The sequence below is a fragment of the Lemur catta genome, chromosome 1, assembly GCF_020740605.2.
Source record: "Lemur catta isolate mLemCat1 chromosome 1, mLemCat1.pri, whole genome shotgun sequence".
Lineage (NCBI taxonomy): Eukaryota > Metazoa > Chordata > Mammalia > Primates > Lemuridae > Lemur > Lemur catta.
Genome location: NC_059128.1, coordinates 76,040,168 through 76,058,321, shown reverse-complemented (window position 1 = coordinate 76,058,321; position 18,154 = coordinate 76,040,168). Strand labels below are relative to the sequence as shown.

The window sequence follows — 18,154 nt, the reverse complement described above, 5'->3', positions numbered from 1 at the left end:
AAAGGATAAATGTTTACCTAGGTATTCTCAACAAGAAACTGAAACATCTTTCATCCTTGAAAAAGAACTAGAAATGGAAGAGGACTCAAATACACAGCTCTATCTTCTCCAGAATTGGATTGTGGTAACTTGAGCTATATACAGAAAGGAGGAGTTAAACGAGAGCGTTAAAATCATTCAGGTGCCAAACAATAGGCCCCAACAGAAAAAAGGGGGGAGGGCCTGGAAGACTGTTACTAAGTGGACAGAAAGGGTCACCAACACTCCTGACAAGTGTCTTTTATTGATTGCACTCAAGACACTTGAAGATGGGCAGCAAAGAGGGGGAAAAACTCATGATGACTGTAGAGAGTTTTTAAAGAAAACTTGATTTTGAATTTGCAGTACTACTTGTAATAGCAAAAGAGTGAAAATAACCCAAATGTCCACAAACAGGGAAGTGGCTGAATCACCTCTGGTACATCCAGCCAATGAATTACTATGCAGCTATAAAAAAAAGAATGAGACATACTACACCCTGAGTCAGAAAATGTTTTTTAAAGGGTCAGACAGGGCTGGGCATGGTGGTTCGTGCCTGGGAGGCTGAGGTGGGAGGATTGCTTGAGCTCAGGAGTTTGAGACTAGCCTGAGCAAGAGCGAGACCCCACATCTCCTAAAAATAGAAAAATTAGTGTCTACTAAAAAATACAGAAATTAGCCATGTGTTGTGGCATGCGCCTGTAGTCCCAACTACTCAAGAGGCTGAGGCAGGAAGATCACTTGAGCTCAGGAGTTTAAGGTTGCAGTGAACTATGATCATGCCACTATACTCTAGCCTGGCCAACAGGACGAGACCCTGTCTCAAAACACACCAAAAAACCAAAAAAACCTAAGGAGTGATCTGATCTCTGGAATATACTGTTAAGTAAAAAAAGCAGGGTGGAGATTATGCGACCATTAATCTAAGATAGGAGGTGAATCTATGTCCTTATGTTTAAAAAAAAAGGACATAAAAATTTTTTTAAATGATTGCCTAATATAGGAGGTGGAAAGGTGTGAAATAGAAAGGTATAGAAGCTAAACTTCTTTGAATATACTTTGTTTAGTAGATTTGACTTTGGAACCACATAATCATAATCATACACACAATCACATAATCATAAAACAAGATAAAAAGTCATCTCTGAACATCAAAAGCAAAATGAGACAGTATTCATTTGATGACATAACCACACAGAAAGGAAATGTAACAAGTGACTTTATAAAATAGTCATTGAAAAGACAGACATGGAAGATAATAGAGAGCCCAGAAATAAATCCTTGCATATATAGTCCTATGATTTTTGACAACAAAGCCAAGACCATTCAATGAGCAAATGATAATCTTCAACAAATGGTGCTGGGAAAACCGAATATCCATACACCAAAAAAGTGAAGTTGGACCTTCACCTTATATCTACCATATACAAAAATTAACTCAAAATGAATGAAAGATCTAAATGTAAGAGCTAAACTATAAAACTCTTGGATGAAATCACAGGGAAAAGCTTCATGACACTGGATTTGGCGACAATTTCTTAGACATAATACCAAAAGCATGGGCAATGAAAGAAAAAAAAAATAAATTACATTTTCTCAAAATTAAAAACTTTTGTGCATCAAAGGTCACTATCAACAGAGTGAAAAGGTAACCAATCCATGGAATGAGAAAATATTTGTCAGTCATATTATCTAATAAGGGAATAAAATTCAGAATATATAAAGAACTCCTTCAACTCAACAATAGCAACAAAAAACAAACAACCTGACTAAGAAATGGGCAAAAAATTTGAATAGACATTTTTCCAAAGAAGATGTATAGATGGCCAATAAATGCATGAAGAAATGCTAAAAATCACTAATCTATGGGAAAATGCAAATCCAAATCACAATGAGATACCACTTCACCCCCAACAGGATAACTATCACCAAAAAGACAAATAAATATTGGTAAGAATGTAAAGAAATTAAAACCTTCATTTGTTGCTGAAGGGAACAGAAAATGGTGAAGCTGCTTTGGAAAACAGTTTGGAAGTTCCTCAAAAGGTCAGAGTTAGTTACCATATGAACCAGCAATTCCACTTTGAGGTATATACCCAAGACAAATGAAAACGTACGTCCATATAAAAACTTCTGCACAAATGTTCACAGCAGCATTACTCAGAAAGTAAGAACAACTCAAATGTCTACCAAGAGGTCAATGGATAAACAAAATTTGTATACCCATATATCCATACAACGGAACATTATTCAGACATAAAAAGGAAGAAATATCAATACATACTACAACATGGATGAACCTTGCAAACATGCTAAGTGAATGAACACAGACACAAAAGACCGCATATTGTATGATTCCATTTATAGGAAATGTCCAGAATAGGTAAATCTATAGAGACATAAAGTAGATTAGTGAAGAAAAATAAAAAAGAAAGAAAGTAGATTACTGGCTGCCTAGGGTTGGTGGATGATAGGTTTGGGGGTTTCTTTGTGGGGTAATGAAATATTCTAAAGTTTACTGAGTTTTATTGCACACCTCTGTGAATATACTAACACCCAGTGCGATGTACACTTTAGATGAGTAAACAGTATCATATGAGTCATATCTAAATGAAGTTGTTATTAAAAAAAAAATTCTGACATCCTGAATTTGAAATGGAATTATCAGTATGAGGTTCATGATAAATTTTATCCTTAAAAAAAAAATTCCTAGCTCTGTACACTGAAAAGTCTTAGAAATAATAGCTAACTCAGTAGCACGAGAGCTCCTTTTGTCTAGATTGTAGTCTCTAAATACAATTTCTCATGAAAAAGGAACAAGGGTTCCATAGAGAAATCGTTAATTCCAAATCCAGAAAGCAAGGAAGCTATTAAAGACTACTGGGGTTTTGTGTCAAAAGGACTCAGCTGCAACAAGTTGACACTTTGTGTATCAATAATAACAAGTGTAATGGATTAAAACACAAAAAGTATGTTAAAAACCATGAGTTCACAATTATATTCAAAATAAGTAAACCTCCTTGGTCATCATTGGAAGTTGCTAAGGAACTATTTCATTCTTTTGAAAATTGATAAATAAAAAGAAAATAAACCAAGCATTTATCTGCCTTTCCTATTCAAAATGTACCTGGGAGTAATTAAATAGCTGTTAAGAAGTTTCTCTTTATAGAAGCAAACTAGGTAATAAATGAAGAAAGGATGATAGATTAGAATATTACCACTTTGTAACTCCTAATGAATTAAGTGATCTAGGTAATGATCACCAATGGCTACTAGGATACAACACATTACTATTTCCAATTCTTCATCTCTCTCTATACCATGCCCTTTGCCATGTGACTTGGTAGTTCCTTCTGGCCTCATGGTGACCATGTGGCAATTCCAAGCCTAGGCCTTAAGAGGCATTGTGTGTTTTTGTTTGTCCCTTTTATACTTCTGCCATCACCATGGTTAAGAATATGACTGGAGTTTACTGGTCCAAGGAGGAAGAGAGACAGGTAAAACACAACTGGCCCCAACCTGAAGCTTGGAGACAATCCTAGCTGAACTCCTACTATCAGGCAGCTGAATTGCAGCTGAACTATAGGTGCATAAGCAGGAACTGGGGGGAGTTTGTTACTTCACATTATAGTGGTTAAAGCTAACCGATAGAGCTGGTAACATCCCAAAATGAGAGACAATCAGTATTATGTATCTCCTGATGGAAATACACATCACCACCTAAAAATCAGCCTTCCCCTGAAACAAAAACAACAATGAAAACAGAACCCAAAATCTGACCAATTCCTCAGCTCTAACTACCAATTTACAGGAAATTCAAGGGACTAGAGAAATACATTCAACACTACCAATGAAATGCAGGCAGCACCTTTGAGAAACTGCAAGACAAATGACCCAGTTTCTTCAGAGAATAAACTGTAAGGTGCGGAAAAAAGAGAAGGGGAAGAAAACCTATAGGTTCAGTGACTTAAGGGACATATTAAAACATCACAATGTGTGGACTTAAGATCCTGATTCAAACTGTCAAATTATTATTTTTTTAATTACAAAACAGAAATCTGAACACTAAATATTTGATAATATTAAGGGATTATTATTATTTTTTAGGTGAAATAAGGGTATTGTAGTTAGTTTAACACAACAGTCCTTATCTTTTAGGGACACATATTGAAATACTTATGATTATAATATAATGAACCTAATATTTACTTCAAAATAATTTGATGGAAGAGGGAGTATAGATTTAACAAGACTGGCCATTAGCTGACTGCTGAGGCTGGATGATGGGTTCAGGAGATTTATTGTGCTATTCTCAGCATATATTTGGAATTTTATATAATAAAGAGCTAAAAAGAGGGAAAAATGAAAATAGGTACCAGGAAGTCAAATCATATGATCAAAGACACAAAGTAGTCATTACATTTTTCCCACTTACCTGTTCTGTTCTTCCGTTTTTCTCGCTCTGCTTTCAGCTCCTCCATGGCTTGGGATTTCTTATCTAGTTTCTCATCCCGTTTGGAACGCCGTTCCTTGTTGTGGGATGTTACCTGGGAAAGGAAGGGTATGTAGGATGGCCCTTTTAACCAACAGCTGATAAGATTCAATCCTCCCAAATGAATTTTTTTCCTTTCTTTCTTGCTTTTAGAGAAGGGGTCTTGCTTTGTTGCCCAGGCTGGAGTACAGTGGCACCATAATAGCCCACTGCAGCCTCGAACTTCTAGGCTCAAACAATCCTCTAGCCTGAGCCTCCTGAGTAGCTGTGACCACAGGTGTGCACCACTATGCCTGGTTAATTTTTCTTTATTTTTTTTAGAGATAGGGTCTCACTTTGTTGTCCAGGCTGGTCACGAACTCCTGGCCTCAAGTGATCCTCCCACTTTAGCCTCCCAAAGTGTTGGGATTATAGACATGAACCACTGTGCTCAGCCCCAAAGTAAATCTATATTGGCTGCAGAAACTTAGAACTTGTAGTGTAAGGGGAGAGAGCATCCTCTTGTGGTCAGAAAGGACAGAGCAGTAAAAGTAAGCCCCTGTCTTACATGCCGCATAAAACAGCAAGTTTAGGAATTATCTGAATAAACTTTTTCTGGAAGAACACCCTAGATCACAGCTAACATTTGTTGATATTGTCAACAAAGCCTTTGATGATGAATACAGAGATGATTGTCCCAGCTACATTTATTCCAAGGCTAGGATGACATACACCTGAGTAAACTTCACAACCAATCAGACTACCTGGGAGAGACAGGATGTCTACCAACTCTTCCTAAGAGTTGCTCACACACATCCTCCTGCTGTTTAAATGCGACTTGAGTGTGAAAGCCAGTTGTGGTGGCATGCACCTATAGTCCCAGCTACTTGGGAAGCTGAGGCAGTAGGATCACATGAAGCCAGAAGTTTGAGGCTGCAGTGTGCTGTGAACACACCTTTGCATAGCCACTGCACTCTACCATGGTCAACATAGCAAGACCTTATCTTTTTAAAAAGAAGAAAAAAACAAGTACTAAGGAGTTAAACAGTGCAGCTAATGGTGAAAAGATAAAATATGCCCAGAGATTAATGAAACCTACAAGGTGCAGATGACATGTAAGAGTCTTTCACTAACTAACTTCAGCTGATTAATATAAACCCATCTTCTAGGCTGGGCGTGGTGGCTCACACCTATAATCCTAGCACTCTGGGAGGCCGAGGCGGGCAGATCGCTAAAGCTCAGGAGTTCGAGACCAGCCTGAGCAAAAGCAAGACCCCCGTCTCTACTAAAAATAGAAAGAAATTATATGGACAACTAAAAATATATATAGAAAAAATTAGCCGGGCATGGTGGCACATGCCTGTAGTTCCAGCTACTCAGGAAGCTGAGGCAGTAAGATTGCTCTAGCCCAGGAGTTTGAGGATGCTGTGAGCTAGGCTGACCCACAGCACTCTAGCCTAGGCAACAGAGTGAGACTGTCTCAAAAAAACAAAACAAAACAAACAAACAAACCATCTTTTACATCAACACACACACACACACACACACACACTCTCTCTCTCTCTCTCTCTCTCTCTCTCTCTCTCTCTCTCTCTCTCTCTCTCTCTCTCTTATCAAAAGAGGTTTACTCTTTGGACAAATGAAGACCACTGAATCTCCTACCTGAGATTCCTGAATCTGTGTCAGCTTTTTCTTTTCCTGCTCCTCTTCTTGCTTTTTCTTTTTTTCTTTCTTTTCTTTCTTTTTGGCTGTTTTTAGTTTTTTCTTGATTTCAAATCTGGTTAAAAGATATTTGTTTGGTTTTTAAGTAGCAATGAAGTATATGTAAAGACTGATTTCTATTAGATAGGAGAAAGGAAGTAAGTAGAAGAAAGGAGTTAATAAACATTTTGGCTTCTTGCAAGAAAGTTTGATGTACCTTATTAGCATGTTAAAAATACTGAATTATAACAAAAGTACTTGAAACCGTTAAGTTGGAATATACTTAAAATGAGAGAAAATACTCAGGATATTGCTGTACTTCATCATTAGCCTTTTGGTAACAGCTCTTGCTCAATCTTCACATAATAAAACAATTTATTCCTGGATCAATTTAGGTAGCAAAACTGAACTCCAAGGGTGTTCTATTAGAGAGCTAATGTCACATTCTTAAGGTGCTCAGGAATAAGGGTGTATTTTAAAACCACCACTTTCCATCTTTCTTCATTAGGAAAAATGTTTCTCACCCCACCAAACATGTCAATATATATGCAACTCTCTTAATTCCAATCTGGGCTCTTTCCTCATAACAAAAATCAGGATTTTATGAAATAAAAAAATTTTTTTGTGAATTTAACAGACTATATGGAATAAAGGACTATAATGAACATTAAACTCTTACTACCCCTCTAAACTTTAATTGCCAATTTTTAACTTAGTTCTTAAATATTTCTTTATGCTCTTCTAACTCATTATTAAGATTGTTCATGTATATTTATAATGTAAGATAGGGGAAATGTTGTTATGAATTTACTCCTTTTAAAAAGGGTAAACCAATGAGTCAAGAAAGAAATCACAAGAGAAATTAGAAAATAATTTGAGATGATTGGAAATGAATACACAATATACCAAAACTTACAGGATGTAACTAAAGCAGTACTTAGAGAAGTACATAGCTGTAAATGTCAGCATTAAAAAAGAAGAAAGGACCGGGCGTGGTGGCTCACACCTGTAATCCTAGCACGCTGGGAGGCCGAGGCAGGCGGATCCTTTGAGCTCAGGGGTTAGAGACCAGCCTGAGCAAGAGCAAGACCCCGCTCTCTACTAAAAAAAAAAAACAGCAAGAGGCCTGGCCCGGTTGCTCAAGCCTGTAATCCTAGCACTCTGGGAGGCCGAGGCGGGTGGATTGCTCAAGGTCAGGAGTTCGAGATCAGCCTGAGCAAGAGCGAGACCCCATCTCTACTAAAAATAAAAACAAATTAGCTGGCCAACTAAAAACATATATAGAAAAAATTAGCCAGGCATGGTGGCGCATGCCTGTAGTTCCAGCTACTCAGGAGGCTGAGGCAGGAGGATTGCTTGAGCCCAGGCATTTGAGGTTGTTGTGAGCTAGGCTGACGCCACAGCACTCTAGCCTGGGCAACAGAGTGAGACTCTGTCTCAAAAAAAAAAAAAAAAAAAAAAAGACTAGCCTAGGCAACATAGTGAGACCCTGTTTCTCAAAAAACTGAAAAAAATTAGCTAGGCGTGGTAGCACATACCTCTAGTTCCAGCTACTCAGGAGGCTGAGGCAAGAGGATCACTTAGCCCAGGAGTTTGAGGCTGAAGTAAGCTATGATTATGCCACTGCACTCCAGCCTGGGCAACAGAGCAAGCCCTTTTTTTTTTTCCTTTTTTTAGACAGAGTCTTGCTTTGTTGCCCTGGGCAGAGTGCAGTGGCGTCATCATAGCTCACAGCAACCTCAAACGCCTGGGCTCAAGTGATCCTCTTGCCTCAGCCTCCTGAGTAGCTGGCACTACAGGTACATGCCACCACACCTGACTAATTTTTCTATTTTTAGTAGAAATGGGGTCTTGTTCTTGCTTAGGCTGGTCTTGAACTCCTGAACTCAAGCAATGCTTCCACCTCGGCCTCCTAGAGTGCTAGGATTACAGGCGTGAGTACCACGCCCAGCCCAGAGCAAGCCTTATGTAAAAAAAAAAAAAAAAAAGACAGTGAAAAAGAACAACAAACTAAATGTCAAAGTAAGCAGAAGAATAAAGTTGAAATTGATGAAATAGAGACTAGAAAAACTATAATCAATGAAACCAAAAGTAAGTTCTAGAAAAGATCAACAAAATCAACAAACCTTTAGCTATACTGATAAAGAAAAAAAGAGAACACTCAAATTACTAAAATCAGAAATAAAAGAGATCATAAGGGAATACTATGAACAACTGTATGGCAACAAATTAGGTAATTTAGATGAAATGGAAAAATCCCTAGGAAGCCTCAACCACCAAAATTGACTCAAGAAGATAAAGAAAACTTGATTAGACCTCTAAAAAATAAAGAGACTGAATAATGGATAATTTTAAAACTTCCAACAAAGAAAAAGCTCAGGCACAGATGGCTTCACTGGAGAATTCTACCAAAAATTTAGAGACTGTTTGTATTTAAAGAATACCAATTCTTCACAAACTCTTCCAAAAAACAGAAGACGAGGAAACACTTCTCAACTCATTCTAGGAAGCTATTATTACCCTGATTACCAAAACAAGACAAGGACATGACAAGAAGAGAACAATATAGACCAGTATCTTTTATGAATACAGACATAAAAATTTTCAACAAAATAGTAACAAAACAAAAACCCAGAATGGAAATGGCATAAGGATAGATATATGTATCAATGGAATGGAACTGACCATGCACAAAATAGTAACAATTGAATCCAGCAACTTAAAAAAGGATTATATACCACAACCAAGTAAGAATTATCCCAGAAATGCAAAAACTATAAAACATTGTTGAAAGAAATAAAGATGACCTAAATAAATGGAAACACACCCATATTCATGGATTGGAAGAAAATATTAAGATGGTAATACTTCCAAATTTGATCTACAGATTCAACACAATTTCTATCGAAATCCCTTTTTTTTTTTTTGAGACAAGGTCTTGCTCTCTGTCACCCAGGCTGGAGTGCAGTGGCATCATCATAGCTCACTGCAGCCCTCAACTCCTGGGCTCAAGAGATCTTCCCTCCTGCCTCAGCCTCCTGAGTAGCTGGGACTACAGGCGCACGCCACCATGCCCAGCTAATTATTTTATTTTTTGTAGAAATATGGTCCAGGCTGGTCTCAAACTCCTGGGCTCAAGTGATCCTCCTGCTTTGGCCACCCAAATTGCTGGGATTACAGGTGTGAGCCACCGTGCCCAGCCTTTTGTTTTTTTGGTAGAAACTGACAAGCTGATCCTGAAATTCACACAAGAAAGCAAAGGGTCCCTTATACCAAACAATTTGAAACAGAAAAAACCTGGAGAACTCATACTTCCCTGTTTAAAAACTGACTACATGGCTATAGTAATTAAAATAGAACAGGGCTAGGCATTGTGGCTCATGCCTGTAATCCTACCGGTTGGGGAGGCTGTGGCAGGAGTATTGCTTGAGGGCAAGAGTTCAAGACTAGCCCAAGCAAAAGCAAGACTTCGGGGCTGGGCTCGGTGGCTCACGGCTGTAATCCTAGCACCCTGGGAGGCCGAGGTGGGCGGATCGTTTGAGCTCAGGAGTTCGAGAGCAGCCTGAGCAACAGCGAGACCCCATCTCTACTAAACACAGAAAGAAATTATACAGACAGCTAAAAATATACATAGAAAAATTAGCCGGGCATGGTGGCTCATGCCTGTAGTCCCAGCTACTCGTGAGGCTGAGGCAAGAGGCTTGTCTGAGCCCAGGAGTCTGAGGTTGCTGTGAGCAAGGCTGACGCCATGGCACTCTAGCCCGGGCAACAGAGTAAGACTCTGTCTCAAAAAAAAAAAAAAAAAAAGCAAGACTTCATTTCTACAAAAAATAGAAAAATTTGCCAGGCATGGTGGCATGTACCTGTAGTCCCACCTACTACGGAGGCTGAGACAGGAGGATCGCTTAAGCCCAGGAGTTTGAGGCTGCAGTGAGCTATGTCGACACCACTGCACTCTAGCCTAGAAGACAGAGCAAGGCCTTGTCTCCAAAAAACAGAACAAAACAAAAACCCAGAATGGAAATGGCATAAGGATAGATATATGTATCAATGGAATGGAACTGACCATGCACAAATAAACCCATATATCTATGGCCAACTTATTTTTGATAAGGATGCCAAGACCATTCAATAGGGAAAGAATAGCTTCTTTTCAACATGTAGTGGTGGGACAAGTGAATATGCAAAAGAAAGAAGTTGGAACCCTAGCTCACATCATGTACAAAAATTATCTCCAAATGGATCAACAACCTAAATATAAGAGCTAAAACTATTATAAAAATTTTGCATTAAATATAACACTACCCAAAGAGTGAAAAAACAACCTACAGAATGGGAGAAAATATTTGCAAATCATATATCTGATAAGACTTTCATGTCCAGAATATACAAAGAATTCTTGGCTAGTCACAGTGGCTCATGCCTATAATCCCAGCACTTTGAGCAGCCAAGGTGGGAGGATGCTTGAGGCCAGGAGTTCTAGACCAGCCTGGGCAACATGGCAAGATCTCGTCTCTACAAAAAATTAAAAATTAGCTGGGCCTAGTGGTGTGTACCTGTAGTCCCAGCTACTCAGGAGGCTGAAGCAAGAGGATTATTTGAGCCTAGGAGTTTGAGGTTACAGTGAGCTATGATCACACCACTGCATTCCAACCTGGGCAACAGAGTGAGATCCCATTTCTACAAAATAATAATAATAATAATAATAATTTGATAAAAATAAAAACAGGCCAGATGTGGTGGCTCACGCTTGTAATCCTAGCACTTTGGGAAGCCAAGGCAGGAGGATTGCTTGAGGCCAGGATTTTGAGACCAGCCTGAACAAGAAGAAGGAGACCTCATTTCTACAAAAGTACAAAAATTAGCGGGACATAGTGGCACGTGCCTGTAGTCCCAGCTACTTTGGAGGCTGAGTGAACTGTAATGAGGTCACTGCACTCCAGCTTGGGCGCCAGAGTGAGACTCTGTCATTCATTCATTCATTAATAAATAAATGAATAAAATAAAGTAAAAACCAAGTTCGAGACAAGACATTCATTCCTTATTTTTGAGCTACCTTGTGATTTTATCATAGGGCCACAATTGGCTTTATATGACAACCTCTTGCTATGCTCTGTACAGTTCAGAAATACAAATTTTAGAAGTCATTCCTAACCATCTGGCAACCCCAGCACAGTTTCTTAAGTGCTGTTTGTTCCAATACAGGTAACCTTGGAAGCACTCATACTCAAAACAAATGTCTATTGCTTGCTGCTGACTGAAAGCCAAACATTCTTGTCTAGTATAACTCATCACACTTAATGTCTCCAAAAGGGACAAACAAGCTCCCAGATGAAATGGTACTAACTGCTGCCAAAGAAAATGCTTCTATTTTTCTGTCAGGGTATTAGGTAGATATGGAAGGAACCTAGTTCTGAGGACTATTTCATTTCCCGAGACAAAAGCCAAGTTTATTTTTACCTTGAAATTCTGTTAGGAGATAAGAAAGAACTTTTGCCATTTAAAGTATGGTACAAGTTCAGAACTGAAGCAGCTTCTGCATACCAAAAAGCAATTTAACATTTGAGTTTTTAAGAAATACAAAAACCATGTTAGAAAGACAGACACCTAACTTGTATATAATATGGAGAAATTCCAGATCTTGAATCCTGTCAAGACAGGGTTCCAAATGTGAATTTTGGAAAATTATTTCCACTTAAAAGCTTGAACAATTTCAAGCCAATTTGAAAATATAAAGCTGTAAAACACCATTTGTTCATTTAATTTTTACATATCATTTGATATGTTCCTACATAATTCAGTAATTACTGCATTCATATTCTAAAATCAAGGCAATCTCATGATTTCCTCACTACTTTTTGGTGAGTAGAAATCAAAGCATATAATGATCTCTATCAAAACGAAAAGAATGTCTGTAAATCCCTTCAGATTTCTGCTTGTACTGCCTGTGTTACAGAATACGTAAGATAATAGGAAATGTAAGGCAGAAGAGGATGTTGCTACACTGCATTTTATGGGGTCAGATGGTCCCAGGTTTGAAATCCAGTTCTACCATTTACCGGTTAAATGACACGGGGCAAGTTCCTTCTTTTATTCATTCAACAAATAGTGCACATCTGCGTGCCAGCCACTGTTCTAGGTACCAGGAATAGAGCAGTGAACAAGACAGACTAAGTCTCTGCCTTCATGGAGCATACGCCTTGGTTACTAAATGTTTCTAAGCCAAGTTTCTGCCTCCAGAACATGGTATAACCAACTTCATAGAGATGTTGTGAAGATTAAATAATGCACATAATGTCTTACGAATAAAACCCTATGAATAATGCACATTAGTAAAGCCAATGGGACTGAATAAACAAAAAATGTGATCTTAAATTTTTTAAATACACCGTTTGCATCTCATCAAGTTAACAATCACATTGCCAAATGCCAGTCTCCATATACAGGCCAGGTGTGAAGAAGAGCAAAAACTGAAGACAAGAAATAAATAGAAAAGGCAGGGTGGCTACAACCTTACCTTCTTTTCAACACCTCCCTCTTCTCTATGCGATTGAACAGTTCTTGCTCTCTCTCTTTTTCTGTCATCTGTTCTAGACGGGCCCTGTCTTCCTCATCTCCCATGAGATCCTCTCCATAACCATCATGGAACTCTTCATCTTCTGAGGAAGAGTCTGAATCTGAACTGGAAGAGGAGCTGTTGCTGTCAGAGTCTGACACTTCACCTGCAACAAAAGCCCAAACACAAGATTACACTGTGCTACAGAAGACTGAGGCCATAAGTGACTCCATAGTGTGGATCATCATCACCCTTAGCTCTCCCAGGTAAAGTGGCACACAGCCACCTCAACCCTCATAGGACCAGTCCTTAGTCTGCCTTTGGTAAATACAAACACAGGTTAGGGAAATTTAGGCTGGAATAAAAAACCAGCCTGTTCTTTTTATTTTATTTTATTTCTTTCTGGGGGGGGGTCTCACTATGTCACCCAGATTGGTATTAAACTCCTGGGCTCAAGTGAACTTGCCACCTCAGTCTCCCAAGTAGCTAGGCCTACAGGCTCATGCCACCGCACCAGCCAAGCTTGTTCTTTTTAATTCAAATTTTGTATTTTGAAAAAAATTGCATGCCTGACAAAGATGACAAGAAACCTCCTCCCCCCCCAAAAAAAAAGAAAAAAGAAAAAAATTGCAGACCTAGAGAAAAAGGTTCCAAGAATAGTTTGACACCCATACATCCTTTACTTAGATTCACCCATTGTTAACACTGCCAATTTACTTTCTCCTTCTGTCCACATAAATAAAATAATGTACACATTTTTATTATTTATGTTGCCAAACTAAAAGTTGCAGAGATCATGACTCTTTTTACCCCTAAATATTTCTCCTAAAGGGGGAGAGTCTCTTAAATAACTAATTATACAGTTATCAAATTTAGGAAATGTAACACTGATACAATACCATTAACTAATATTCAATATTCAGTCCATATTCAAATTTCACCAAATGTTCCACTATTGTCCTTTACAGCCATTTTTCAGCCAAAGTAGGATACAATTTAGGATTACATGTTATGCTTGGTTGCCATGTCTCTTTAGTATCCTTCAATCAACATCAGCCTTTCATTTTCATGCCACTGAATTTTTGAAGAGTATAAGTCTCTAAAATTGTCTAATGGAATTTTGTAAGACGGTGTTAAAAATATTCTGTATCTGAATAGTAGCCATCATATGTGACTACTGAGCAACTGAAATGCGGCTAGTACAATTGAGAAACTAAAATTTATTTTATTTTTTAAAAATATTTATATTTTAAAACATTTTTATTTTAAAAATAGGCCTGTGTTCAGTTACACATTCCCCCCTCCTCCAAGCTGTGATCATATTTCTTTTATTTTGATTTGGGAAGAAAATACTGGAGAAACTGAATTTTAAACATCAATTTTTTTTTCTTTTTGAGACAGGGTCTCACTCTGTTGCCCAGGCTAGAGTGCAGTGGCATCATCATAGCTCACTGCAACCTCAAACTGGGCTCAGCTATCCTCCTGCCTCAGCCTCCTAAGTAGCTGAAACTACAGGCATAAGCCACCATGCCTGGATAATTTTTCTGTATTTTGTAGAGACAGTGTCTCGCTCTTGCTCAGGCTGGTCTCGAACTCCTGGCCCCAAGCAATCCTCCCTCCTCAGCCTCCCAAAGTGTTCCATCAACTGTTCCAAAAGGATTACAGGCATGAACCATCGTGCCCAGCCTAAACATTAATTTTTAATTCAAGTTTAAATAGCAACAGTCATCAAATGTCCCCCAATTTGGTTTCATTGGCTTGTTTCTTTAAGAAACAATTCAGGTTACAAATTATGGCAAGAATACTCCATAAGTGACTGTGTTTTTTCAACATATCACATCAGGAAGTGCCTGGCATCTATTTGTCTCGTTACTCGTGATGTTAATTTGGATTACTTAGTTAAGGTGGTGTCTCCCAGATTTTTCCTTTGTAAAGGTACCTTTTCCCCTCTGTACTTATGCATAGGGAGATGCTTTGAGACTGTACTTGTATTTGTTTCCCAACAAACTCTCACTCAATCGTTTTAGCAATCATTGATGATTCCTTTTTTTTTTTTTTGAGACATATTCTCACTCTGTTGCCCGGGCTAGAGTGAGTGCCCTGGCATCAGCCTAGCTCACAGCAACCTCAAACTCCTGGGCTTAAGCGATCCTACTGCCTCAGCCTCCTGAGTAGCTGGGACTACAGACATGCACCACCATGCCCAGCTAATTTTTTGTACATATATTTTTAGTTGGCCAGATAATTTCTTTCTATTTTTAGTAGAGACAGGGTCTCACTCTTGCTCAGGCTGGTCTCGAACTCCTGACCTCGAGCGATCCACCTGCCTCGGCCTCCCAGAGTGCTAGGATTACAGGCGTGAGCCACCACGCCCGGCCCATTGATGATTCTTGAGTAAACCAATTATTACTATGATGACTGAAAAATTGTCATTTTTCTAACCCTGTAATTTCTTCTACATTTATTAGTTGGCATTATTTATTTACTTATTTATTTATTTTTTGAGACAGGGTCTTGCTCTGTTGTCCAGGTTAGAGCGCAGTGGCATCACCCTAGTTCACAGCAACCTCAGACTCCTGGGCTCAAGCAATCCTCCTGCCTCAGCCTCATTAGTAGGTGCCACTGTTCCTTTTTTTTTTTTTTTTTTGTAGAGACAGGGTCTCTCGATGTTGCCCATGCTGGCCTCAAACTCCTGGCCTCAACTGATCCTCCCACCTTGGCCTCCTGAAGTGCTAGGATTATAGGTGTGAGCCACTGGGCCAGACCCTTAGTTGGCATTTTAAATGCCAATGTTTTAGTGAGTCATTAAATTAATTATTATGAATGCCTAATGACAATGGATCTTGATAGGATAAAGGATGGCATGGAAAAAGACAGTATATATTACCAATGAGTATTAAGTTAAATCAGCAATTAAATAAGAACTGTGCTTGACTGAATTTGAACTAACATTCACAGGCATGTGCTTAAAACCAGGTCAGGCAAATTCTATACAAGCCAGTTTGTGGGTAAATATTATGATTTTTTTAAATTTAAAGTTTATCATTCTAGTCCTGGAACAAGTTCACTTTTCAAATTAGTGTTAACAGAAAATTCTGGAACTGGCTTCCAAAAAAGAACATTTTCTCCTTTTTTTGTTTTTTTTTTTTTTTTTGAGACAGACTCACTCTGTTGCCCAGGCTAGAGTGCTATGGTATCAGCCTAGCTCACAGCAACCTCAAACTCCTAGGCTCAAGCAATTCTTCTGCTTCAGCCTCCCAAATAGCCAGGATTACAGGCATGTGCCACCATGCCCAGCTAAATTTTTCTATATATATTTTTAGTTGTCCAGCTAATTTCTTTCTGTTTTTTTTTAGTAGAGACAGGGTCTCACTCTTGCTCAGGCTGGTCTCAAACTCCTGAGCTCAAACGACCTGCCTGCCTCGGCCTCCCAGAGTGCTAGGATTACAGGCGTGAGCCACCACGCCCGGCCTCTCCTGAGTTTTATATCTGGTTCAAAAATTCAAGGATTTCCCTTCTCAGTTGGACTATACATGACAAAGAAAAAGTAGAAGGCACTCAGGATAAAGTGAACTGAGACTCATGCAGGGACTCCTCATAGGTCCCATGGCTAGGTTTCAGGGGTCACACAAACCCTTTGGAATTGCATACAGCTTTTTTGCTTCATTCAGATTCTCAAAGGATTCATGACCATTGGAAAAATAAAGACCACTTCTCGAAAGGCAGAGGTCATGCTGTAATGCAGGCACCTTTCCTCCCCTTTATGCCTCTGAGTCTTCAACCTGATGAGAGTGGGAGTTTTGGGCTAAGCTCACCTTCCTCAGGGGCTGAGCTCTCAGCTGAACTGTCTTTGTCTGAACTGCCTGAGGAGGCAGTTTTGTTGGCCTGTTTCTTCATGGTTCCTTTCTTCTCTATTTTTCTGGCTTTTCCTTTCTTCTTATTTTTATTGCTCCCAAATGTCCACTATAAGGAGAAAAGAAAAGGAAAGCTGAAATAGGAATAGGGACTTTATTGGGAAAAGCTGGAAGATTCAAGAGTTAAGAGTCTCTGACATTCATCTTTGAACCCCAAACAATATACTTTGTATGAAAAAAGATACAGATTTCCGAAAACTTGGTTAAAACTTCCTAACTTCTGGTTTGGAATTTCGTAGAAATAGTAAACATTTACAAAATGAGCATAAAATTTAATTAAGTTTTTTTTTTTTTTTTTTTAAGAGACAGACTCTTAAAAAAAAAGTATTGCCAGGACTGGGCTTGAACCCCTGGGCTCAAATGATCTTCTTGCCTCAGCCTCCTGAGTAGCTGGGACTAGGCATGAGCCACCACTCCCAGTTCATATATTTTTTACTGCAACAGAAAAACAAAGAGATCAACTTTATGGCAAGTAAACTGAATTAACTAAAACAAGAAAAAACAGCTTCTAATGTTTTCTGTGGCAGAAATGGCAATAATTGCTAAGGGTTGGTTGTCAAGGTTTCAGTACACAGAGAATGGTTTAGTTCTACAGTGACTTTCAGGAAGGCAGGGAATGAAGCTCATGCCCAGGAGAAAACTGTGGAAAGCACAAGTCTGAGGACCACTCTTTGGCATGCATGGCAGCACTGGCACCAATTCCAAGGAGGCACAAGGTAACGTAGATCATTAAATACATGTGTGTATATCTTTTTTTAAAAACCTGTACACACTATAATGTTTAAATTGGATCATAAACATGAGATTCTAGATGTCTTAACACAAGGAACCTGCAATTTGCTTCATCAGAATAACAGACAGGCAAATACACAGTTAACTACCCCAAGGCCCAAACAACCATCTTCACCAAGCACTTTAAATTATAAGGCTAAAAGACCGTACAATTGCTTTAAAAATTAAAAGACTATTTAGTTACTATTACACTGTACCTTCTTTGATATTTTAACTTGTCAATTCAGAATGATTTTAGAGGCCGGTAATCCTAGCATTCTGGGAGGCCAAGGTGGGATGCTTGAGCTCAGGAGTTTGAGGTTGCAGTGAGATGTGATGATACCACTGCACCCTACAACAGAGCAAAACTCTTCTCCAAAAAAAAAAAAAAAAAAAAAAAAAGATTGGTGAAAAATACTTTACTTGGGAACTTTATTCTATGTACCATAAAGAATAATCTTCATCTTTCCATTATCATAGGCTGAGTATCAAATCTGGTATTAACATAAAATTTCTACATCTAATATTTAACAAAAGCATAAAGTCTTTGCTCCTTCTGTAATAAGTTGATAAATTAACCTCCTACCTTGTAATAGCTAAGATCAGAAGAAATTTTTTTTTGGTCTTTTTTGGTGAGCTGGGATGGCATAAGGAGGTAGTTCTGAAGAGGTTTCCATCTTAGAATTTTCCCATGAGTTACTCTTAAGAACCACAGTCTGCTAG

General features: G+C 38.7%; 1 protein-coding gene across 2 annotated transcripts in view; it reads right to left on the bottom strand.

Moving 5' to 3' along the window:
* The window catches only part of RTF1 (RTF1 homolog, Paf1/RNA polymerase II complex component), a 54,476-nt gene that overhangs the window by 10,302 nt on the left and 26,020 nt on the right, over window positions 1-18,154 (bottom strand). The window contains exons 1-5 of one of the 2 annotated variants that reach the window (XM_045537506.1): window positions 17,650-17,771; window positions 16,562-16,709; window positions 12,708-12,912; window positions 6,152-6,266; window positions 4,454-4,565 (exon numbers count right to left, since the gene is read on the bottom strand). In XM_045537506.1, coding sequence (XP_045393462.1) covers window positions 4,454-4,565; window positions 6,152-6,266; window positions 12,708-12,912; window positions 16,562-16,643 — 514 coding nt within the window. In that variant the 5' untranslated portion in view covers window positions 16,644-16,709; window positions 17,650-17,771. Of the gene's footprint in view, window positions 1-4,453; window positions 4,566-6,151; window positions 6,267-12,707; window positions 12,913-16,561; window positions 16,710-17,649; window positions 17,772-18,154 lie in introns of those variants that run through there. The other variant, XM_045537460.1, reaches the window with a different exon arrangement.